At 49.1% G+C, this 26,377-nt stretch overlaps 2 protein-coding genes across 3 annotated transcripts in view; one reads left to right on the top strand and one right to left on the bottom strand.

Moving 5' to 3' along the window:
* The window catches only part of LOC125543952 (protein LNK2-like), a 36,615-nt gene extending 19,222 nt beyond the window's left edge, over positions 1-17,393 (bottom strand). The window contains exon 1 of one of the 2 annotated variants that reach the window (XM_048707462.1): positions 17,110-17,393. In XM_048707462.1, coding sequence (XP_048563419.1) covers positions 17,110-17,142 — 33 coding nt within the window. In that variant the 5' untranslated portion in view covers positions 17,143-17,393. The remainder of the gene's footprint in view (positions 1-17,109) is intronic. The other variant, XM_048707463.1, reaches the window with a different exon arrangement.
* Positions 3,190-7,358, top strand: LOC125543953. Its single transcript, XM_048707464.1, has 3 exons — positions 3,190-3,685; positions 3,764-3,808; positions 4,987-7,358. The coding sequence occupies exon 3, from the start codon at positions 5,529-5,531 to the stop codon at positions 6,339-6,341; it is 813 nt and encodes a 270-aa protein (XP_048563421.1). The 5' UTR covers positions 3,190-3,685; positions 3,764-3,808; positions 4,987-5,528; the 3' UTR covers positions 6,342-7,358.
* Positions 17,394-26,377: the final 8,984 nt, after the last annotated feature.

Below are 26,377 nucleotides of genomic sequence, written 5' to 3'. Positions count from 1 at the left end.
GGCCTTGGAGAAAATACAAAGTCCCAGCAAAGTACATTACCCTCATTAAGGACATGTACAATAATGTTGAGACAAGTGTTCGAACAAGTGATGGCGACACTGATGACTTCCCGACTAAAATAGGACTGCACCAGGGGTCATCTTTGAGGCCTTATCTTTTTTGCTTTGGTGATAGATGAGGTCACAAGGGATATACAAGGAGATATCCCATGGTGTATGCTCTTTGCGGATGATGTGGTGCTAGTCAACGATACTCGGATGGGGGTCATAGGAAGTTAGAGTTATGGAGACAAACCTTGGAATCGAAAGGTTTTAGGCCTAGAAGAACTAAAACCAAGTACATGCAGTGCGGTTTCAGTACTACTAGGCACAAGGAGGAGGTTAGCCTTGATGGGCAGATGGTGCCTCACAAGGACACCTTTTGATATTTGGGGTCAATAATGCAGAAGGATGGGTGTATTGATGAAGATGTGAACCATCGAATCAAAGCCAGATAGATGAAGTGGCACCAAGCTTCTGGCATTCTATGTGACAAGAAAGTGCCACAAAAACTAAAAGGCAAGTTCTATAGGACGGCGGTTCGACCCACAATGTCGTATGGCACTGAGTGTTGGCCGACTAAAAGGCAACATGTTCAACAGTTACGTGTGGTGGAGATGCGCATGTTGAGAAGGATGTGTGGCCACACAAGGACCGAGTCCGGAATGATGATATACGAGATAGAGTTGGGGTAGCACCGATTGAAGAGAAGCTTGTCCAACATCATCTAAGATGGTTTGGGCATATTCAACGCAGGCCTCCAGAAGCTCCAGTGCACAGCGGACGGCTAAAGTGTGCTGATAATGTCAAGAGAGGTCGGGGTAGATCGAACTTGACATGGGAGGAGTCCGTAAAGAGATACCTGAAGGATTGGAATATCACCAAAGAGCTTGCCATGGACAAGGGTGCATGGAAGCTTGCTATCCATATGCCAGAACAATGAGTTGGTCGCGAGATCTTATGGGTTTCACCTCTAGCCTACCCCAACTTGTTTGGGACTATGTTGTTACTGTTTTTTAGTCTCACATCATAAAATTTAGCAAATCGCAAACTCTATCACATGCCTCTATTTAAATTTGTAATTTGATGAAATATTAATATTCTCAAAATGCATAAAAGACCACGAATATTCAGGGAGAATAAAGAACATGTAGTCCAGTTCAAAACAAGCCAGTAAATCTATTCAAACTCTAATACGATCTCTAAACTGACTGGACTCTTTCCTAACGAAGTTGCTTAATCAACTAGGACACTAATGTAACAAGTACTTAAGCCGATTGAGTAGAGGAGTGAGACATCGGAGAAGACTGCCCCTTGAGAGAAGTGCATATTTCAACCCCGAACTCATGCCCTAGTCTAGACGGTATTGGAGTTTGGGGTTGTAAATTAGACTAGGGCATGAGCTTGGGGTTGAAATATGCACTTCTTTCAATGCCCTTCTGTTCTTCCTGCTCATCCCACCTGCCTCTATCTCTCTCAAACAATAGTAATCACCTGCGTGTGGGGTTCAGGACTAGCGAATGTAACCAGTACTTAAGTCAAAAGCGTAGAGTGAGGCATCGAAGAAGACTGTAGCAAATCCCTTTCTGGTCTTCCTATTCTTTCCACCTACTTCTATCGCGCGCTCTCTCTCTCTCTCTCTCTCTATTAGGGTATGGCTAGCTACTGACTAGATTATATTGTGAAAGAAGAAACTTTGAAGATTTTAGTGCAAATTGGCTCGAGTTACTAGGGTTTCTATTGCGAAATACTCCCTACGTCTCAAAATAAGTGTCTCAACTTTGTACTAAGCTTGAGACACTTATTTTGGGACGGAAGGAGTAGGAAATTAGGGCACTGTAGCACGCCACAGGCAATTACGGTTACAACCCAATTACACAATTATATAAAGTTGGTCTCAAACGCAAAGAAATGGTGGCTTTATAGCCATTACAGTCGTAAGCAGATGAAAAGCTAAAACAGAAAACAAAGGCAACCAGTCGGCGTTGCCAGATGCTGAACAATGATGCGAGAGAGGTGGTGTAGCATCTGATCTTCGATCAACGGCTGACAATGAACATAAACAGGCGAACCGGTATCAAGCGATGTGAGCCCTACGATCAAGGATGAACGTTGAGCGCGACCTCAGGAGCATCACGCGGAGACAGTAGAAGTGTCACTATTCTTCAGTTGATTCAGTCTCGAACCTGAGAATACCCCCCCCCCCCCCCCCCCAATTGGGACAATGCTTGTCCTCAAGGCTGAAAGGAGGGAAAAAACTTTTGTATAAATGTTGAGTCCTCCCATGTTGCTGCTTTGATCGACTTGTTCGCTCATTTGACTAGCAAACATACAACAGGAATACTGATGTTCCCCTGTGGTCTGGGAATCAATTTCCTTTCCAGTACCTTTTCTGGCTCCATTTTGATCAGTCCATTCTCATCCACTAGAGGCAAGTGACGAGTTGGTATGACATGATGGCTGACATGCTTATTGAGCTGCCTGACATGGAAGGTATGATGTAGTTGACACCCTTCTGGAAGGAGCAATTTATATGTAGTGTTCCGAATTTATAGCAGCACTCTGAAGGGACCATAAAATTTGGAATGGAGTTTCAGGTGTTTATGGAGACTGAGTGAGGTGTGCTTGTAAGGTTGAAGCTTGAGATAGGCCATGTCACCCACTTGGAATTGCCTGTCAGTTCTCTTATCAGCAAAGTACTTCATTCTGTCTTGAGCTTTCAGCAATTTTTTCTTGATCACTTCCAATGCTAGCTCTCTGTTTTGTAATAAGTTCTCACTGTCCTCACAAATGGAGTCAGGTAGTGTAGACTCAGCTACCATGAGAGGTGGAAAACCATACAAAGCTTAAAATCGGGTCATTTTCAGGTAGGTATGAAAACTGGTGCTAAAATGGGGTCATTTTCAGATAGCCAGATTGCAGCAACACTACACACATCAAACACATTAGGTGTCGCGCAAAGGGCGAGTAACCGCGGGGTACACGTGTCTGTTTACTGTGCTAGCGATAGGAAAAAAAAAACAAGACGGGTATAGGAGATCGAAAGCAGCCGGGCAAGACCTAGCCAGGTCCCCTCCGCACGCCCCCCCCCCCCCCCCCCCCCCCCCCCCCCCCCCCCCCCCCCCCCCCCCCCCCCCCCCCCCCCGCCTTTCTCACTTGACGCCGCCGCCTTCTCTCCTCCCTCGATTATTCTCCTCGCGCCGCCACCTCCCCATGCGACGCCCCTCCACCTCGAGCAGGCCGGAGGCAGCACCGATGGGTCGAGCCCCGCCACGGTGGTGGACCCCCGGAAGGGCAAGGAGCTCGCCGCGATTCCTTCTCCTCCGAGCTCCACGGGCAGCAGAAGTTCCTCCACCCCCTCCCACGACTACACCGGAGGAGGCGCCGATGGGTCGAGCTCCGCTGCGGCGTGGGTCGACGAGAAGGGCAGGCTGGCCGCCGTTCCCTTTCCGGCACCTTTTTCCCCAACCTCCGCGGGCAGCATCCTCGACTTCGCCTTCCCCTTCGCCTTGGGTCAAGCTCCACGGCAAGGAGGAGGGGGATGGTGCCGAGGGACGCGATGGGGTCGTTCAACTAGGAACTGGAGTTCCACCATATCCTGCGACAGCAGTGGGCGGTTATCATGGAGGACGGTGAGGAGGAGCAGGTGATGGGCGTTCATGATGTTGTTTCTTGGAGTTACTGGAGTGTGTTCTTGAGCGTTTCTTGGTTTCTTCTCAAGCAGGTGGAATCGTCGTACGCCAAGGACATGCTCCCGAGAAAGGAAAAGGTATAGCCTGAATCTTCTTGCTTGCTGGCTTGTGATTTGGAGTATGGAACTGTGATTATTTTCTTGTTCAGGGTGTGGAACTGCGATCTCTTAAGTTTGTTGAAATCTTGGGGATGGTTTAGAGTAATACATGCTCAATCTTGGGCAAATGTTGGGGACAGTTTGATTAGGTATTTCATGATTATGGCTCGGGTTCTTCTTGCAGTGCAGTCTGAATTTAGAGACCAACGAGCATCTAGTTGTGATTATTCGAAACTGTTCAAGATTTAGGTGTCCAGTCTTTTACTCAGTGTGATGGCATATTTTGCTGCAAGTGGAAAATGCAGGGAGATATGAGGATCATGTCGTGGCAACAAATCCTTAAGCCAAAATGAATCACTTTTCAGTGTAAATGACTCATATTATAGGAGAAGTTAATCTGAATGCTTACACTGTATTACTTAACTTGACGTACATTATTTAGATCCTCGGCCACTTTTATGCAAAATCCTTTGATCTCTTACTCCACCCTGGAGTTTGGTCAAGAAGTTTGGGCCTTTGACCATCTGTTACCTAAGCGTTTGAATCTGACTACAAAGCCTCGAAAGTCGAAACTCAATTCATATAAAAATCGGCAAGAGTATAGAGGATTTGAACACTCTGCTCTCCTCCCATCGCCCTCGTCCCACTCACAGGGGCGGCGGCGATGTCGGATCTATCCGTCTCGCGGGGCCAGCCCTCCCATTCGCGCCGTCACGCAAGGCCTGGCCGAGGGCAGCGAGTTTAGGGCATTTGGTGCCCTGCATACTTCGTCGGGGTAAACTGTGATAGCTTTCAGATTATTCATTTTCGTTTTACCCTGTCGAAGATCAGCTTAGTTTAGTTAACCAAGCTATGTAGTGATGGTGCACATTTGTTTCTGATGTGAGAATGTAGATGTTGAAAATGGAGGAAATGAGATCTTAGGTAGTCAGGCGTGTGCTTGCAGTCTGAAGTAACACAAAGGAGATGGTGGCGAGTAGTTTGAGTCTGAAGATCATTTGTGTCTCTCTTCTCTGTTGCTTGTGGAATTGTGGAAGCAAAGATTAATGTGATGTATGTGAGGGGGCCATTGAAGTTACTTAACTGGTGAGAAGATGTGTGTGACATGGATTATAAAAACAGGGCATTTTCATCTGATTGTGTTGTCTTAATTCCAGGAGAAGATGTGTGGATTGCTGAAACTGGATACAGAGGGTGCTTCCCTTCCAGGATATCGACCAAGCCTGGCAGCTATTGCAAGGACCTGGGCTGTGCCCACCCGTGTGTGTGTGTGTGAGTGACCCGATGGGCCAGCCCACTGTGGCCTGTAATGATAACTACATATAGCCTAGCTCGAGGAGAGGGAGACATCGATCTGTAAACTGAATACTGTTATCTCTAATTCCAAGCTTTCCTCTGTGCTTCTTCCTCCTCTCCAAGCTATTCCACTCTGTCTCTACCTACCACATCCTGGCGTGACGCAAGGAGTTGCTGCGATCCCATAGCATCTGGTACTCAGAGCCCAAATCGATCCGCGTCCTCTGATCCAAAAAATTCTCGCGATCTTCAGATCAATCCATCGATCAGCTCCTAAGTCCAGGCAAAAGGTGCGGATCCCCTCGGGTGATTCCGTGCAAAACACTTCGGTGTACCTGCGTCTGGTCGAGCAGATCGAACGGCACCAACGGCGCGCTCCCACAAGTCGACGCTCTCTGCGCGCATGGCGGCGGCGGAGCTCTCCCTGGCGGATCTGCAGAAATTGGTGCAGGACACGATCCAGCAAAGCAAGGCGGTCTTAGATGCGGGGGCTGCAACATCGGAGCGGGTGAACGAGCTCCAGGACTCTCTCAACAAGTACGCATCCTCGTCCGCCAAAGCGTTCGATGCGCTTGCGCAGACGACCACGGCCTCGCTGGGCCATACCGAGGCCACCCTCGGCCGCGTCCTCATCGCCAACAACTCACTCGACGCAGCGATGGCAGAGATGAAGCGCGCGCTGGATGGAGTGGTACGCCGGGTGGACCAGTTGGAGAGAGTACCAGCAACGGGCCCTGTGCAGCCACCACCATCACCGCCACTGCAACGCTCCGGGCCGCTGCACATGGAAGGACAGAGCAGTCTGCCAGCGCCGCAGGCGACAGATCTGCGGGGGCCTCGTCAGAATCGTCCCCAACCACACGGCGGTGAGCTATCTCAGACCCGACCCGCTGCCAGTGAGTATTTCTCGGATGATCAGGAGGACCCAGATCACTCCACTGATTACGGGCACCGATCGCATCACAACAGATACAAACCACGTGTTCCAAGTTCGATGGGGTGGATCCCAAATGGTGGAAACAACAGTGTGAAAAGTACTTCCGGATGTACAATGTGCAGCAGGAATTATGGGTCGATTTTGCAACAATGCATTTTGCAGGCAATGCAGCTCGTTGGCTTCAGACTTACGAAGCCATGCACACAGTCGACAGTTGGGCAGCCTTGTGTGTTGCAGTGTTCGCCAAATTCAACAGAAAAAATACACCAGAGATATTGATGTATTCTTTGCATTGAAACAAACTGACACAGTGGATGAGTATGCCCATCTCTTCGAGGAGCACATGCACAAGATGTTGGTTTACAATCAGTCTTATGATGAGACCTTCTTCATTAACCGCTTTGTTCAAGATCTCAAACCAGCTATAAGAGCACCTGTGAAGCTGCTGCAGCCAAGCACAGTGGATTTGACTTACTCATTGGCACAAACACAAGAGGCACTCCTAGTGGAAGACAACTAAATTCAGCAAGAAGTGGGAGCCACGGTTCAGTTCCAAACCATATGTGCATCAAGGTATAATGGGTGCCTCACCAACTGACAAACGATTAGAAGATCAAGCTAAAGTGCCGGACAAAGTAGATACACTCCGAGCTCAGCGTAGAGCGAGAGGGGAATGTTTTAAGTGTGGTGAAAAATATGGCCCTGGACACAAATGCCCCAACAAGGTGCAATTACATGTGATGGAAGAATTGTGGGACGCACTGCAGTCGTCTGAATCGGTTTCTAGTGAGTCTGACAATGAACAAGTGGTTTCTCAACCTTCAGATAAAGACAGTGACGACTGTATGAAACTGTCAGTGCAAGCAGCTACAGGAACATCTTCTAAAGAGAGTATTAAGTTGCAAGGCATGGTGGGAAAACGTCAGCTACCAATCTTGGTGGATTCAGGCAGTTCTACCAACTTCATTCGAGCTGATTTGGCGAAAGAACTCAAGTGCACAACTGAAGAAATCCCTGCAGCAACTGTGACTGTGGCAAATGGAGGCACTCTGCCCTGCAATACACAAGTGCCAAATCTACAGTGGTTTTGTCAGGGAAACACCTTCAATACATAGTTCAAAGTGCTTCCCTTAGGCACCTATGATATCATATTGGGAATGCAGTGGCTAGAAACAATGAGTCATATGTGGGTTGACCGGAGAAAGAAGGTCATGAGGTTTAAGTACCAAGGAGCAAGAATCACACTCAGAGGAGTTAAAGATAAACTCAATTCTTGCACAGCCATATCTGGGAAACACTTACAAGGACTCCTCAATACTGGAGCAGTCGAGCAAGTAATCCACCTCTGCCATATGGCAGAGAGACCCATGACAGAAACCTGCATTCCACCTGAAGTTCAGCCACTTATTGACAAGCATCAGCAACTGTTCACTGCTCCTGACTCTCTCCCTCCCCATAGAGAGTTTGACCATCAGATACCTTTGTTACCTGGAGCAAAACCTGTCAGTGTTAAACCATACAGGTATAACCCCATGCAAAAGCAAGAAATAGAAACTCAAGTGGCCACTATGCTTAACCAGGGAGTTATACAGCATAGCACCAGCTCCTTTGCTTCACCTGCGTTGTTGGTCAAAAAGAAAGATGGTACCTGGAGATTCTGTGTAGATTATAGAATGCTCAACTCAGTCACAGTACAACATAAATATCCCATGCCTGTTGTAGAGGAACTGCTAGATGAATTAGCAGGAGCAAAATACTTCACCAAGTTAGATTCTATGTTTTTAAGGCGACGCCTTACCGCCTTAGGGAGGGGGGGCGCTTTGGCGCCTAGGCGACGCCTAGGCGGGCGCTTTGGACGCCTAGGCGCCCAAAGCGGTCGATTTTCCAAAGCGGAGGGGGAGCGCTTCGACGCCTAGGCGTCGCCTTAGGGACGCTTTAAAAACATAGGTTAGATTTGAGAGCTGGCTATCATCAGATCAGATTGGTTGATGGGGAAGAACACAAAACTGCCTTTAAAACTCATCATGGCTTGTATGAATTCAAAGTAATGCCATTTGGGTTAACCAATGCCCCTGCAACTTTTCAAGCTGCCATGAATATCCTGTTTGCACTGTTACTGTTTGCACTGTTACTGAGAAAATGTGTACTAGTTTTTATGGATGATATTCTTATTTATAGTGCAACCTTGGAGGAGCACTTAAAACACTTGGAACAGGTCTTCACCATCCTGCAAGAAAACCAACTATATGTCAAATTGAGCAAGTGTTCCTTTGCCCAACAGGAGCTGGAATACCTTGGTCATGTGATCAGTGGAGCTGGAGTTCAAACTGACCCTACTAAAATTTCAGCTGTCAGAGATTAGCCAGTACCAACAAATGCGAAGCAAGTGAGGGGGTTTTTAGGCCTTATTGGATATTATAGGAGGTTCATCAAACACTATGGCATTATCAGCAGGAGTCTCTTTGATTTGCTAAAGAAGGATGTAGTGTTCACCTGGACACCTACTACAAAAGCTGCATTTCAGAGTCTGAAAACTGCCCTAGCTCAAGCCCCTGTACTGGCTCTGCTTGATTAGAAAACATTTGTGATCGAAACTGATGCCAACAACAATGGAATTGGGGCAGTGTTAATGCAAGAAGGTCACCCTATTTCCTATCTAAGCAAAGCCCTGGGCCCCAAAGCTCAAGCACTCTCCACCTATGAAAAAGAGTGTTTAGCTGTCATACTAGCAGTGGAGAAGTTATTTACAGCATGCTCCATTTACATTGGCAACAGATCACAGGAGTCCGACACACTTGCAAGATCAAAAAATCAGCAGTCCTATGCAACAGAAAACATTGTTGAAGTTATTGGGACTAAGATATACTATACTATACAAGAAAGGGCAGGAAAATACTGCAGCTGATGCTCTCTCAAGATCACCTTTCCCTAGTGAACTGCATACAATTTCCTTTTGCACACCTAAGTGGTTGACTGTGGTATCTGAATGATATCAGCAATATGAGGAGGACAAACAACTGCTCCAATAATTAGCTCTCTCTGGCTCAAATGACAAGGGATATGTGTTACATCAATGTATCATCAGATACAAAGACAAAGTGTGGCTGGGTCATAATACTGAAGCCCACAAAGCAATCATGTTATCCTTATATGCTAGTGGAGTGGGAGGTCACTCGGGTTTCCAAGGTACTTATCAAAGGATTAAAGCTCGGTTTGCCTGCCCTGTCATGAAGCGAGATATTCAAAGCTATGTGAAAGAATGCACTGTGTGTCAACAAGCTGAACATATTAAAAAGCCTGGCTTGCTCAGCCCTCTCCCAGTACCTAAAGAAGCATGGAATTTAGTTACTATGGATTTTATTGGAGGTAGCCCTCTGCCAGTACCTAAAGAAGCATGGAATTTGGTTACTATGGATTTTATTGGAGGTCTACCCAAGAGAAAGAATTTTGACACTATCCTGGTGGTCATTGACAAATTTAGCAAGTATGGCCATTTCCTACCTCTGGCTCTTCCATTCACTGCTCTCCAAGTAACACAAGTTTACCTGGATAATGTGTATAAACTCCACGGTCTTCCCATGGTTATAGTCACTGATCAGGATCCTATTTTGACAAGCACTTTGTGGCAGGAGTTGTGCAAATTAACTGACACAAAGATGAACATGAGTTCTGCCAGTCATCCAGAAACTGATGGTCAGTCTGAGAAACTCAACAGTGCCTAGAAACATTTCTACGGTGCATGGTACACTCTGCTCCAAAGAAATGGGCTTATTGGCTGCCCCAGGCAGAGTACTGGTACAATACTAACCACCACTCAGCTTTGGGCAAAACACCATTTCAAGTTCTCTATGGATACCAACCCGGACAATTCGGCATTGCCAATCTCCAAAGCTCACTGTCATCTGATCTGTCAGGGTGGCTAGCTGAACATAACCTTATGCAAGGCCTGATCAGGAGCACCTATTGCACGCTCAGTAGTGCATGAAAGCATAGGAAGATAAACACCGGTCAGATCGGCAGTTTGCAGTGGGGGAATGGGCATACCTAAAACTTCAGCCGTATGTGCAACAATCAGTAGTCAGAAGTAAAAAGTGGGCGAAGTGGCTTAGGGCATCTCCAGCCGTTGGCCCCCCAGGGGGCGTCTAAAAGCGCCGCCTGGGGGTGAGCCGGCGCAAAAAATGGCCTTGGGGGCGAGTCGGTCCCCAGCCGTCGGCCCCCAGGGCCGCCCCCAGGCGCATATTAAAATAAAAAAAGAAGGACCGTTCGGCGAAGTTATGATAAAAACTAGTTAAATTTCGGCCAACATGGCAAATTTCGGTGAAATTCGCGCATTTTCATTACATTAACCTAATCTAAAAAAGAAAGGGGCTGAAGTCGTCGCCGCCGTCGCCGCCATCGTCGTCGTCGGCCTTCTCCTCCTTGACGCAGGTGCCCCTGCTGGACCCCTGCCCGGCGTCGCCATGGCGGACTGGCGGCGGCGCGTCGTCGTCGTCGTCACTGTCGCATAAGACGACGACCCCGTCTTCATCACGGCCGCGTCGGCGCTCCTCGAAGCGGCGCAGGGCGGCGCGCTGGCGCTCCTTCTCCTTCTCCCGGCGCGCCTTCTCCATCGCAATGGAGTCCTGGCGCGCCCATTCTAGGGCCGCGTCGTCGTCGTCGAACTCCGCCTTCACCGGCGCCAGCCCCGGCTCCGTCTTCACCAGCGCCAGCCCCGGCTCCATCTTTGGCTTGACGAAGCGCGGAGGAGCCGACGAGGAGGAGGCGCGCCGGCCGCCCTCGTTGATGACGATGCCGACGCTGCAAGTGCGCCGACCGATTGGCGTCTCCGCCGCGGGCTCGGCCTTGACGCCGAGAAGCGCTGGAGAACCGGAGGAGTGGGAAGATGAGCGAGAGGAGGAAGACGAGGAGGAGGCGAACCTCCTTGGCGCCCATGCGCGTCGGTGTTGCGACGGGGCGGCCCCCGTCGCAGGATAGGTCAATGGCGGGTTGTTGCCGCCGTCGAGGTACGCCAGCACGCCATCCAGCGTGCGGCCGGGGACGCCCCACCACAGGTGGCGCCCCTCGCTGTTCTTCGCGCCACCGACCACCGGCGCATCGTTGGTGGAGGCCAGGCGCTGCTGCTGGCGGCGCTGGAAGTACGCCGCCCAAGCCGCGTGATTGTCGGCGGCGTACTGGGGGAGGGAGCGCTCATCGTCGGTCAGGGAGGCGCGCGCGACCTCGACCTCCTCGGCGAAGTACCTGGGCTTCGCCACGGCGTCGGGTAACGGGGGAACGGGCACTCCCCCGTCGCTGAGCCGCCACCCCGTCGGCCCGGCGCGCATGTCCGGCGGCGACGGGATGTTCGCCTGGAACAGGAGCCAGGACTCCTGTTCGCGGAGCGAACGGCGGCCGAAGCCGTTCACCGCCGCCTCGTCTCCGGGGAAGCGCTCTGCCATGGCGACGGGCTCGGCGATGGTAGAGAGGGAGAGAGAGGGGCTGCCGGTGGCGCTCGGGAGAGGAAGACGGAGACGGAGAGAGAGGGGCTGGGCAGCGGCGAGGGGCGAGTCTGGTGTGGGCACAGGCGACTGAGAGACCGCCGGCTTTTATAGCCGCTCCGCGCCCGTGTGTACGCGTGCGAGGGAGGGGAGGCGTCGGCGCGCCGTCCCGTGACGCGCCGCCCGTGAGGAATCAATGGCAAGGCTCACCGACGGCAGCCTTGCCATTGATTCCCCGTGGGAACCGAGGCAGTTGGGGGAAGACGAGCCGCCGTGTCCCTGACGCGGCTGGCCCGCGGCTTTTTCGCGCCAAAACAGTTCGCCCCGGCGCCCCCGGGCGCCCCCCAGCGCGCCGGGTTCGGCCTGGGTCCGCCGGCGCTGTTTTCGGCCCAGGCCGGCGAAAATCGGGCTCCTGGGGGCGCGACTGGGCCGTTTTTTCGGCGCCGGCGCAAAAAAAACGCCTGGGGAGGCCTTCCTGGGGGCGCGGCTGGAGATGCCCTTACCGGCTCGCCCTTCCAGCGTCCAGCAAGATACATCCAGTGGTTCACGTTTCTCTGCTGAAACCTGCACAACCTCCAGTGCAAAAGGATAGCACCATCGATCTGGCTGCTCTTCAGATCTCAACACCGCTCAATCCTGCTCAGGTATTACAGTCTTGTTTGGTGCAGGTAGGCGGACATACTCGGCCGCAAGTCAAGATAGCCTGGCGTGGCCTTCCTCTCTCGATGGCAACCTGGGAGTGCGCATCACTGCTTGCACCAGCGACAACGGCAAGATGATGAACAGTACAAGGGCATCCTGTTTCTTAAGAGGAGGGGCATGCAACGACCTGGGCTGTGCCCACCCGTGTGTTTGTGTGAGTGGCCTGATGGGCCGGCCCACTGTGGCCTGTAATGATAAGTACATATAGCCTAGCTCGAGGAGAGGGAGACATCGATCTGTAAACTAAATATTGTTATCTCTAATTCCAAGCTTTCCTCCGTGCTTCTTCTTCCTCTCCAAGCTATTCCACTCTGTCTCTACCTACCACATCCTGGCGTGACGCAAGGAGTTGCTGCGATCCCGTAGCAGCTATGGATCCGTTCGAGGACCAACTTTGGTTCAGAGCCAGGTTTTGGGCATATCGCAGCGCAAGCGGAGGCAGATCTCAGTCAATGCTACTCCGGTTGATAATGCCCTGAAGCTTCATTCAGTAACTGGTATGACTTGACGCCGGTGTTGTTTTGTGTTCAGAGAAGATGAGTTGTTGTATATTTATTTTGTAGTTGTTGCAAGTTCTGCCATATCTAAATCCATAGAAAAAGTACTGATTGCTAGCTGTCTTGGAGCTGTTATAATTTGCACAACTATTTTTTAAGATTCATTTTGCTTACATTCATTCAGTGAAGCTCCTGCAGAAGTCGATATTCATTTGAGTGGTGACCATGCGCATGATTTTGTTTTGTTTACATTCATTTTTAGTGAAGAGCTCCAGTATGTCAGGCTAGCTTGGTGTGAAATGATGAAAAAATGTAGCTGCAACTATGCACATGATGCAAGAGTTATATTTGTGCAGAGGTAGCTGCAACTATGCACATCAGTTGGCTGCCCTATGTTACTATCTTATTTTTTGTTGAATTAACCAATACCCCCACATGAACTCAAGTGTTATGTTGCATGCCATTTTCTGTTGTAGGAGGAGCAGTACACAGAGTGAGAGTTCAAGAGAATCTGCTGAAATTGAGGTCACAACAGATCAGGTACTTTACACTGACGTTTGTAATGTTTTTTCTGTATATTGTGTGCTGATGTTTGTAATGGTATGTGGTCCTGTACTTACCAAGCCTCATGATGCCAATTGAAATGACATCCATGTTAATTAATGCATGTCGATTGAGCTGGCCAGTCGCCAAAACATGACTTCTTGATGGCGAGCATTGTTGGACTCCTTCACTGATATTATTTGCCATGCTTTTATATTTGCCATGCTTCATATTTTTGCCACGCTTCTACATATCTACCACACTTTTTATTTGCATTTACCTGCTGGTTTAGGCATTATACTATATGATTAAACCTCTCTTGATGCTAGATGTTTTGCCTCTTCGAAATAAAACAAGGGATTATGTGCTCGCATGTTTGTTAATTACCAGTAAAATTGTCAAAGTGTGATTTTTGAATTTTCATATATTGGATAAAATTTTCTGTATGATCTTTGTGTGCTTCTGTTCTTTCATCGATTTGGCCATGTAGAACTAAGATTTTATTTATGATTGCATGATGATTCAGATCTTTTCTTTTGACGCTTTCACAATTCTACTCTCTCCATCTCATTCTGTCGCTTATCTTCCTCTTGCGCTTTGTTTTATCTGTTCAGTAGCTTGCTTGTGATCCATGTGCTCATTAACTCCATTCTCATGTGTTTCTATTTTTTTCTCTGCGGCAATGCTGATGAGCCACTCTCGTGTGAGTTAGTTCTAAATTCTCAATCTGACTGCATGATGGTTCAGATATTTTCTTTTCATTTGTGCTTTCCCAATTCTATTCTCTAATCTGTGTGATAACTAAGACTTCATATGTTTGGAATTCCAATTACTTTGTTGAGATTGAAGAAATTCATAACCTTGCTGTTTTTTATGTGAGCTTATCCCTCTACCCTTATAGTAGCTTACAAAATTTCAATGTACTTCACTTTAATGATATAATGTACTGCCATGTGTGGTTTGGTTAAAGTACTATTTTATGTTGACAATCAATTACAGGCAACTCATCCTATTTGTTTTACAGTCTCAGGTTCACATTAGTTTCTCTGCATGGAGACTCAGCTTTGTCAGTGTCACTTTCAGGTCAACAGTCATGAATCAAAGTTAACTTCCTCTCTACTTATCATTTAACTGCAACAAAGAATTCGAGCCGTCAGTAATACAACTGTCTGATGCTTTGCAAAGTAAGGATTGAGAATATGAAAGAGAACTTGCAATTCCATTCATCAATGTGCAGTGCCAGGGAACCCATTTACATTTTGCAGGTATGTTCTGGTTCATACTTCTAAAATTTCAACTTATAATTTGTCGTTGCTTTCCACTCCATTTATACAGATGTCTGTTCGAGCAATTCATTAGAATTAATCACAAAATAATTTGCTTAAGATTTCATTTTCCATTTATAGGTAACAAGCTAACAACGACATCAAGTTGTCGGAAGCAGCGACATCAACGGCTGCAGTGGACTTCGTCATCTCATCGGCATGCTCACCCGCCACGGTACACCACTGCAGCTCCGGCAAGACACTGGAGCTCATGGCAGCATTCACGGCGATGTGCCTCGTTCTGTACCTCAACTATCTTTATGCGCGATGGAGCGGGAGGGACGGTGTGCTCCGGACGGGATCCGGCACAGTCAGCGGGCTGAAGAGGAAGAGGACCGGCGGAGGGGGGCTTGACAAGGTGGCGCTGGCAGCCATGCTGGTGTTCATATTCAAGGCGGCGCGTGCGGCGAAGGCAGCAAGGTTGGAAGGAGTGCACGGTGTACCTGTGCGTCGGGCCGACGAGTAAGAGGACCATTGGAGTGGGGCTCGACAAGCCCCAGATTCAAGGCGGGGGCGGGTGACAGCTCAAAGGTTGGTAGCTCCTGTATACGTATTGCATCATGGTCTTGCCTTCTTGGAAGCGTGGGTGTCCTCGTCTCCCCTCCCGTGAGCGCCGGGGGGGGGGGGGGGGGGGGGGATCCCTAGCACCGTCGCGAGCAGCCCCCCTCCTCCCTCCCCTCGCCGCCGCCTCGACGTACTGGCGGCGGCGGGGCGCTCTCCTTCCCCCGCTCAATCTGGTGGGCGCGGGCCTCCGGGTCGGGCGGCGGCAGACTCGCGGGTTGTGGGCAGCGGTGTGAAGGGACTGCAGCGATGGTGGTGCGCGGTGGGTTCCAGTGGCGTCTCGGCCAGATCTGGGCCCAGGCGGCGCGAGCTGCGGGCGTCCGCCCCTGTCGTGGCCGCGGCTGGTGATGGTGGAGGCGCAGCGGCGGTGGTAGGTGGGCGTGTTGGTCGGGCTCCAGGCGTTCCGCCGGCTGGACGACGGCAGCGCAGATGGGCTCCCAGGTGAGTATTCTTGGCGATCGGCGGTGGTCCGTGGGGATCCTCCTTGCCGGTGGTCGGATCTGTGTCGGTGGCTTTGCGCAGGTCTGCGTCGGCCACTGCGGTGGGGCGGCACAGGGGTGTGTCCGGTGGGGAGGTTGGCTACAGGGATGGGTGCCGCCGACGTGCTTGGGCCACCCGTCACTGGCACAGGGGTGTGCCGGTCCGGATGCGTCCGCTCCCCCACCTCCCCCTTTCCCCGTCCGTGTATGTGTCGTCGCAGCTCCAACGACGTTCAAGGCGGGGCGTATGCTACGGTTTTCGTCGGTCGGGGCAGTCCCCGTGGCTCAAAGTTGATCTCTTTGGATGGTCTTGGGGGTGTCTGGATGCTGGGCGACGGCCCTGGCGGCGGGAGGCACGATGTTCATGGGCAGAACTTGCGCCTCGGGTGCGGGCGAGCGGCCATGGCCACGCGGATGGGTGGTCGTTGGTGGTGCTAGGATGCGTCGGAGGGGTGGGCGTACCGGGGTACATCACTTGCCCAATCTTGTATTGGCCGACAGCGGCGGCGGCCGTGGACACCGTATCCTTCATGAAGGCTCCGTGGTGCCCTTACTCCTTCGAGTTGCTCCAGGTGAAAACTCGATCTTTGGGATCGGATGGTGGCGGCTATCAGTGGTTGTTCCCTTCTAGGAGGCACCATCTTGGAGTCCTTGTCCCGTCGTTTTCCGTCTCACCTCTCCTCGGAGGCTTGGAGGTCTCCGTTGGCTCCAAGCGGTTCATCCTCGCGCATGTGTAGTGGCTTGGTAGTCGTTAGGGTGGTGTGGTGGTGCTCGGCACCTTTGTATCTTGCCTTGCGTGTGTGTCATGTGCGGTGGTGACGTGAGTTTGTATCGTGTTGCTTGTGGATCGTGCTTTATATATAAAGCGGGGCGAAAGCCTTTTTCGGCAAGCGTGGGTGTTGCTTCAATTGGAACCGTTATTTTTTGTCATGACTTTTGCATCAGTGATATTTGACGTTCATCAAATGACTTTATAATTAAGTTCATATAGTTGATATCTCTCATTTGTATATGCTAACTCTAACAGTATGTGCTAACAAGAGATGAACAAACTAGCTGAAGGGGCGCTTTCCCACCTGGCACCGCCGAGCTACCGCTCAGGTGGCGCGCCCCAGCTGCTAGTACAAAATATTTGTTGTGATTTTTCCCCTCTCAAGCACGTGGCGCAGCATTCCAGTACTCCTCGAAGCAATAGGCAGTCTTACCGGCTACATCCGTAACTAGTACTAGTAGTAAACCATGACTGCTCCCCCGTCAAAAAAAAAGCATAGAGATGTCAAAATGACTTGCTCTGCTGCGCAACCACGCTCAGACCTCCATGGAAAGCATCTCCTACCCCTTCTCAAACCACCACATCTAAACCTAGAACGCAACATACATGACACGTCGTGAACACATAGCAGATCTAACCGTGTGAGGAGAACGCAAATTAGAACAGAGCAGAGAAGAGGGAGGCGGCGGCGCACCTGCTGCTGGGATTCGCCGTTGCAATCAAACATCCTCCTCCACTCCAGCTCAGGTAGCGGCGGCCGCGCCCGATTCGTGCTATCTCCCGAGTGCCAGCGGTAGCATATCCAGACGGCTACGAACAAAAGAGAGAGAGGGAGAGGAAAATCCTCAAATTCGCAGACGGCCTCTTCCCCCCTCCCTGTCTTCTCTGCTCTCTCTCTCTCTCTCTCTCAACCGATACGAGCGGAGTCCGAGTCCAGGGAGCGGCAGACGCGTGGTGGCCGGCAAATGGCCGAGCGGTGGGGTGGGGCTTGGACCGCCACGTATGCAGGGAGCGGCATCCGGGTAGTGGCGGAGAGAGCTCGATCAAATGCCGCGCTCCGATTGGCCCCGGGGGTTTACCACCATAGGCTAATTTGGCCCGCGGACGTGCAAAATGTCCGCTTTGAGCCCATATTCGTACGTATTATTATTGGGACACATCAATCAGGGCGCTTCCTATTTAATGGCCTTGTTTGGATACTCTAACTTAGTTAGGCTGGTTATAGCGAGAAGTAATTTATACTAGTGTCATGTATATGACACTAGTCTAAGTTACTATCTTCATAGTGTAGAGTAATATAGTAGTAGTGTCATAGAGTTCTTCATTTATTAGCTTGTAGACTCATCCTATCTTAAGAAGCGCTATGTTATAGTAACATATTATGTTATCACTTTTTATTAACTAAATGCCACGTGAGTAAAATTTCCTTGGAAAGCGCTATGTTACTTGCTAAGTTACTCTCACTACAACTAGCCTTAGAAGTTAGAGTTAGATTCTAACCCTGAACTAACTCTAGCCAAAAAGGTGCTTGGATGGCAGAGTTAGATAGAGCGCGGATACGTCGAGGCGCCTTCACGAACGGTGCGAGAGGGAGGGAGGAAGAGGACGAGAAGCTTCGAGAAAGTGGGGGAGGGGGTCTGCTGCAGGGAGAGCGAGAGAAAAATGTGTTTTTAGTGATCCCAAGAAGAACTAATCCAAATAAACACCTCTTGGATGGGTTAGATGCATCTAACCCAAACTAACCCTTCTGTTTGGATATACCTCATGTTTGGATATATTTGGGTTAGTTGAGTCCAAACTAACCCAAACTAACTCTAACCTATAGATCCAAACAGGGCCAATGTGTAGAGATGCTCAAAAAAATTAATGTTGTAGACACCCGTTAGAGCAACTCCAACAGGGTGACCCATTTCGTTCACCCGCGACTGTTTGGGTCGGCGTGGACAAAAGTGGCGGCCCAACGCGTCGACCAAACGGACGCGCGTCCGTTTTTCGTCCGCAAGCGATCCATTCCCGGCCTAATTTTGAGCCTGATTTGCGTCGGCGCGAATACGAGACGGACGCGCGCGCGCCTACTCCTCTCACCGGGCCCGCCAATCGGTGGCAGCCACCACCATTTCCTCCCATTATTCCCAAAAACACTTCCGCCTGCGCGCGCCCCGCCCCCCAACCAGCCATGGAGGACGTCATCGACCTCGACGCCGCCACCGGCCTCGCCTCCCTCGCCTCGTCCGGCGCCGTTGCCCTCTCCGAGAAAGGCAAGCCTCGTGCCCCGCGCAAGACCGTCGTCGCGACCAAGCCGAAGAAGGCGCTGACGCCCGAACAACGGGCAAGGGAGTCGGCCAAGAGGAAGGCCCGGAGGCAAGCCGCGGACGCGAGGGATGAGGCCGCCATGTCGGCCGCCGCTGTCACCGCCGTGCAGCAGGAGTTCACCAACGCCCGCGTCGCGGCGGCAACGAGGGAGGCGCTCTACATGCTAGGGGTAAACCCTTGCCAGCACAGCCTCGTCCAAGCCGCCGTCGCCACCGCCAACACCGGCTCATCGGTGTTTCCTCGGATGGTGCTGCCGGACTCACCCCGCGCGTCGGCTTGTAACCCGGTCCCCGGCTTCCACGTCTATCCCGCAGGCCTCCCGCCTCTTCGTGGAGTGCTCACCCGACGTGAGCGTGGTCGCGCCTTCCACGCCCGCGCCCATCGACCTCAACGCCACCCCGGTGGTCGGTGGCTCGTCATCCGGTGACATGAGGAAACGTTCGCGGCAGACGCCAGCCGGCGGGCTCCCGGACGCCCGTAACCTGTTCGAGGAAATGCCGTCCGCCGTCGACGAGGACTACATGCAAAACCTCATCTTCGAGGATGGTGTGCCGGGCGCTGGCTACGATCCCGAGGAGACACAAAGCCAGGACGGTCGCGGGACGTTCACGTCGACCGCTGGCTATGATCCCGATCAGGCGGCCTTCATGCGTGATCAGGTCGACATCGACCTGGATCGCTTCCCCCTCGACCACGAGTTCTCGGACAACTATGGGCTAGAGGAAGAGGACGAGTGCGACATAGAAGTGGAGTCTTTGTTTGAGGACGAGCTCCCCAACTAAGCCGTCAGTCCTAAGCCGAAGCGCAAGAGCAAGCGCACGAAGGTATACACAGCTGCCGAGGACAAGCTTCTTTGCGAGTGTTGGCGAGACATTGGACAAGACCCAAAGACGGGCGCCGAGCAAAAGCATGCAACCTTTTGGACTCGTGTGCACCGAGAATTTCATGAGCGCAAGAAGTTTCCACCTTACCAATTTGTGAGCACGCGCGGGTGGGTCTCCATTTCCAAGCGGTGGAGGGTGATCCAACAAGAGTGCAACAAGTTTTGCGCCACCCTTGAGAGCGTCAAGGCCCGCCCCATGAGCGGCATCGGCATGCAAGACATGGTATGATAGCAAGCAAGCCGCTCTCTTTTGTGTCATCAAGATCATCCTTTTACGTCTTCATTTGCTATCACTTGCCCATATGCTTGCATGGAAACATTTTGTAGGCATTTCAAGCTTGGGAGGCATTCAAGATTCAACACAATGGCAAGTGCTTCAACCTCTCCCATTGCTATCGGGTCATCAAGGACGAAGAGAAGTTCAAGGCACAATATGCCGCACTCAAGGCATGTGGGGGAAGAAAGTCGTGGAGGATGTTGGGGAGGGCGAGCTGGCAAGGCCGCAGGGGAAGACCAACTCCAAGAAGAAGGACAAGCGAGATGCGGCCACCAACGCCTTGATCGCAAGCGTGGACGGTATGATGAATAAGAAGGACTCAAGGGAGGAGGAGCGCCGGCGTTTCAAGGCGGAGCAAATGGATGCTTTCATGGAGATTCAAAGGAGGAGGCTTGATCTTGACGCCGAGAAGCAAGCCAAGATGTTCGAGCTCGATGCGGAGAAGCAAGCCAAGATGCTAGAGATCGAGCCCGCCAACGCCAAGACCAAAGCGAAAGAAGTGGCTCTTGCGAGTATGATGATTGGGGTAGAGATCATGAAGGTGGATCTCAACACCGTGTCGCCAAGGCAGAGGCCATGGTTCGAGAAGATGCATGCCGACATGCTCAAGTTCGACGACGAGTGATCTATGGCGGCGAGGGCCATCTTTTTTGTATGCCGGCAGGTGTGTCGGCATGACCACGGGAGCCGCAATGGCGTGGTTGAACTCAAGTCGCATCATTTTTTGTGTGCTGGCATGTGTGCCGACCGGCTAGCGAGTGTGCCAGTATGAACTGTGGTGATATTTTCTGAAGCCGACATTGTACGCCGGCGCTGGCATGAGGCCGACACGAGACATGGTCGCTGGCATGATCGACAGCGGGCCATTTTTATTTAAAAGTTGAATGCGGGCATAAAATGAGTCAGCGCGTTGGGTGTACTGCCGGCCCAAATGCAAAACTGAGCGGACGCCGGACAGGCAGCCGACTCAAACGAATAAAAAGCGGACAAATGCGCCGTCTGTTTGGGTCAACCCGTTAAAGTTGCTTTTATAGGTCATTTTTGCAAACGGGCACATGAAGCTGCTATGAGCTGGGCGGCCATGTATATCTTCTTTTTTCGGTTTAACATTAAAAAAAATGCATCTGCGGGATTTCGAATCCGCGATCACTTGCAGTGAGGCCAACATAGTTACCATTAGGCCATCAACAAATGACTAGTGCTTAGTAACTTGCTTTTTAATTTTTATTTGTATCTTTAATCGCTGGAATCCTTTGGTTTTGGGAAGTCCCGAAACGGTTTTTTCCTAGTTCGCTGGTCATTTTCGAGGTGGTTTTATTTAGTTTTTATTATTTCATTTTTATTTTTAAAATGCGTCTTCTTTTTTCATCGAATTTGTTCTTTTTAGGTCTTTTTTAAATGATGAATCGTTTAAAAAATTTGAATTTTTTTCAAATTTCATAAAGTTTTTTAAAATTTCATGAACTTTTTCCAAATTGGATGATTTTTTTCAAATTATATGAACTTTTTAAAATTTGATGAACGTTTTCTCAAAATTGAAGAACTTTTTGCAAATTCGATGAAAGTTTTTCCAAATTCAAAGAACATTTTTTCAAATCCATGAACTTTTTTCAAAATCTTGAATTTTTTAAAATTCAATGAATTCTTTCGAAAATCGATGAACTTTTTCTCACAATCGACAAACTTTTTTCATTTTTGACGAACCTTTTCATATTTTTGAACTGTTTTAAAATTTGTTGTTTTAATATTTTCTGAATTTATTTTCAGTTAAATTAATACTGGGTATATAACATATATTTGTGTAGTACTGGAAGAAGGGTCAAATAGATCTTTTTTCCACTCAGCGGACAAGGAAGACAGCTAGATCCGGTGCTAACGGCAATAGCCTGCTGGTGGTCACGTCATGAGTTCAAATATCTGTTCCTCCATATATATATATATATTACTAGTGATCAGTTTTTTTGTTCTTCTCTTCAACGGGTTGCTGGACCGGCCCGGTACGATCGCCCTGCGAGTGTCAGGAGCGCCAACTAGCAGGAGCTCCCTATAGTTAGTGGGGTAATTTATGGTCCCTCAAAAAAAAAAAGAGCAAAAATGGTCTGAGTGAGTCAAATTCGATGTGGCGAACTGCCCAAATACCCTCATATCCTTTTTATATATGGTCTAAGCATGGGTGCTTGCAGACATCCACAACATATGGGGATGAAGTGAAGCGTCCAAGGTAGGCTTTATACTATTTATCATCCAGGTTGCAGAATAATTTATTCCTCACCCGAGGTAATCTTACGATCGCTTCATAAATAAATTACGTTTGAAATACAAATAGTTACATTCATATTGATTCACTACGTAAAATTTAGTATAAGAAAACAAAAAAATAGGTTATGAGACTAGAAATGTCGCATTTTATGTATGTTTTTACGTTCGTAATTTTAGTATCATAAAATATATTTTTACGACGAGTATGTGATTTCTTACTTCTCTTTTTACGTATGAAATAAGATAAAATTTACGAAACCTAAAAATACGGTGCATTGACGTCAAAATAAAGCTGGGGTGAAGAATAACTATTTCTCACCCAGGGTGACGAATAGCGCGACCCTATATATATAGGACAAATTGTATCTACCACTAGTGGTAGTTACCACCACTTTAGTTTTGTATATTGTATGTAGTATCTATTAAATCAGAGAGTACGTATGCGTAGTATGTAGTATATAAGAATGTTTAGGTAGCATATATAGTATTTTTTAGGTAGTATGCATCGTATTTTGAGTATGTGTTTTTTACGTACAAATATATACGTATTTCACAAATATAATAAACCATGGGTCAACTTGCAAATTTTTCATGTCACTCACTTTGGAATGTGTTATATATAATATATATGAACATGTTTATAATAACAAAGTAGTATGTTTAATACAATATGGTTGTATATGAGATATGTGGGGTAACTGCCATTGGGTGGTAGGATGGATTTTCCCTATTGCAAATCTCCCATACGATCCTCCCCCTCCTACGTGGCGAGCACCCTCCCGCTCACGAGGCCGAGCGTCGTACCAGGCCCAATAGAAAGAAGCCCAACGCACTCAACCCCCCTCCCACAACGCACTCAACCTTTCCCCTACCCCCTTACCTCCCACGCAAGTATACCCTCTCCCCCCCACCCCCCCCCCCCCCCCCCCCCCCCCCCCCTCCCCAAATCAACACCAGAAACCTACCATTCCTCCAGAGGCCTAGTAGTCTGCATACATCAAACCAGAGTCCTAGACGGTGGGAATTACCAGGGATCCGGTGAACAACTCACCAGGCAACATCACCCCACCCCTCGTAAGAAAGAAAATCATCCAACATCTCTCAAAAATTCTGCTTACTACAAAGACTTACCCTCCCCCCAATCTGTGCAAAAATTACCATCCATCCCCATGATGGAAACAAAACCAGCAAAATTCTCTGATAATTCTGCCTATTACAGTGACTTACCATCAAAATCTGTGCAAAATTACCAACCCCTTGAACTGTTTGTTACCAGCTATATGCAACATAACAGACTACCCACCATATACCCCACCCCCTGCTATAGAAAACATAGACCAGTGGTGTTACCATGTAAAAATACATAGGTAAAGAAAAGAGGAACCTTTATTGATCACAAAAATCATATTGTCCTACAATGGAAAATGCATTACAATAGGTTCATATTTGTGTCTACAATGCTATATTGCATGAAGAAAACAAGTTCCCAATTTGTACATAGTAAAAGTTATCACCCACTTTTGTTAAGAACTACCATTGGATAAAGAAAAGTGGTGCCTTTTAATGGAGATGCTCATGTTGTACTGTAATTATCCTGTTTAATGTTCTTGCCAATCACCGTTGTGTTTCTTGCCTTCAAAAATCTATGTAAAGAATAAACAAAACAATGAGTTCCAAAATAACAGTGACCATGAAAGGATCGAGAAGTGGGGTCTAGAGGGGGTGATTAGACCATCAACAAGTAAAAGTGACAATTTTTAAGTTCTTCTAGTTGAGGTGGAGTTTTAGCACAAGTTTAAGCATTCACAATACATTTCAAGCAAGCATGACAAGAGTATGAGCAGCGGAAAGAGTAAAGCATGCTAATTGCAAGAAAGTAAAGGGATGGTATTGGAGTGTGCAAACGCAATGAAGACTCAGAGATTTTTGGCGTGGTTCTGATAGGTGGTGCTATCGTACATCCACATTGATGGAGACTTCAACCCACGAAGGGTAACGGTTGTGCAAGTCCACAGAGGGCTCCACCCATGAAGGGGCCATGAAGAAGCAACCTTGTCTATCCCACCATGGGCATCGCCCATGAAGGACTTGCCTCACTCGGGTAGATCTTCACGAAGTAGGCGATCTCCTTGCCCAAACTTCTTGGTTCAACTCCACAATCTTGTCGGAGACTCCCAAGTGACACCTAAGCAATCTAGGAGACACCACTCTCCAAAAGGTAATAGATGGTGTGTTGATGATGAACTCCTGGCTCTTGTGCTTCAAATGATAGTCTGCGCAATGTTGGGAAACGTAGCATGCAATTTCAAAAAAAATCTTGCGCTCATGCAAGATCTATCTAGGAGATGCATAGCAACGAGAAGGGGAGAGTGTGTCTACGTATCCTCGTAGACCAAAGCAGAAGCGTTTGAAAACGCGATTGATGTAGTTGAACTTCTTCTTGTTCCGACCGATCAAGCACCAAACGTACGACACCTCCGAATTCTGCACACGTTTAGCTTGATGACGTCCATAGAACTCTTGATCCAGCAAGGTGTCGAGGAAGTAGACGAGTTTCGTCAGCACGACGGCGTGGTGATGGTGATGGTGAAGTGATCCGCGCAGGGCTTCGCCTAAGCACTACGATAATATGACCGAGGGTGTAATCTGTGGAGGGAGGCGCCGCACACGGCAAACATATGTTGTTGTGTGTTCTAGGCGCCCACTCCCCACGTATATATAGCTGGGAGGGGGAGGGAAGCAGCCACGGGGTGCCCCAAGTAGGAGGAATCCTACTTGGGGCCTAATCCAATTTGGCCCCCCTTACCATATTTTTCGGAGGGGGGAGGAAGGAGGAGGGAGGAGGGAAGGAAGGGGAGGCCGAATCCCTCCCCTTCCTTCTCTCTTCCCCTCTTTCCTTATCCTCTGGTGCGGCCCTTATGGGGGGTGCAGCAGCCCTTGCTGGCTGCTATGTTTCCCCTCTTGGCCCATTAGGCCCATATCTTTTGCCGGGGGTGCTCGGAACCCTTCCGATGACCCGATATGTACCCGGTACCCTCCGGAACACTTCCGGTGTCTGAATATTGTCGTCCTATATATCAATCTTTACCTCTCGACCATTTCGAGGCTCATCGTCATGTTTGTGATCTCATCTGGGACTCCGAACAACATTCGGTCACCAAATTACATAACTCATATAATACAAAATCGTCATTGAACGTTAAGCGTGCGGACCCTACGGGTTTGAGAACTATGTAGACATGACTGAGACACCTCCCGGTCAATAAGCAATAGCAGAACCTGGATGCTCGTATTGGCTCCTACATGTTCTACGAAGATCTTTATTGGTCGAACCGTTATGAAAACATACGTTATTCCCTTTGTCATCGGTATGTTACTTTCCCGAGATTCGATCATCGATATCTTCATACCTAGTTCAATCTCATTACCGGTAAGTCTCTTTACTTGTTCCGTAATACATCATCCCACAACTAACTCATTAGTCACTTTGCTTGCAAGGCTTCTTATGATGTGTATTACCGAGAGGGCCCAGAGATACCTCTCCGATACTCGGAGTGACAAATTCTAATCTCTATCTATGCCAACCCAACAAACACCTTCGGAGATACCTGTACAGCATCTTTATAATTACCCAGTTACATTATGACGTTTGATAGCACACAAGGCATTCCTCCGGTATCCAGGAGTTGCATAATCTCATAGTCGAAGGAATATGCATTTGACATGAAGAAAGCAATAGCAATAAAACTGAATGATCAATATGCTAAGCTAACAGATGGGTCATGTCCATCACATCATTATCCTAATGATGTGATCCCGTTATCAAATGACAACTCATGTCTATGTTAGGAAATGTTATCAACGAGCTAGTCAAGTAGAGTGTAACGCCCCAGATGTAACTTTCCCAATTTGTACTCCAACTCTTGCCGTTTCCGGCGTTAAGTTATTTTATTTTTCTCGAGTTCGGGTTTTCGTCTCCGTGTGCTGTTATCATTGTCATGCATCTCATATCATGTCATCATGTGCATTGCATTTGCATACGTGTTCGTCTCATGCATTCGAGCATTTTCTTCGTTGTCCGTTTTGCATTCCGGTGCTTCGTTCTTCTCCGGTGGTCATTTCTAGCTTTCTTTCGTGTGTGGGGATTAAAAATTTCCGGATTGGACCAAGACTTGCCAAGCGGCCTTGGTTTATATAACGCCCTCGATGCGGCTATAGCTCCCCTCCCAC

The sequence above is a fragment of the Triticum urartu genome, chromosome 3 (assembly GCF_003073215.2).
Source record: "Triticum urartu cultivar G1812 chromosome 3, Tu2.1, whole genome shotgun sequence".
Taxonomy (NCBI): domain Eukaryota; kingdom Viridiplantae; phylum Streptophyta; class Magnoliopsida; order Poales; family Poaceae; genus Triticum; species Triticum urartu.
Note: the sequence above shows the minus strand (reverse complement) of the source record. Positions and strands in the feature narration are given on the sequence as shown.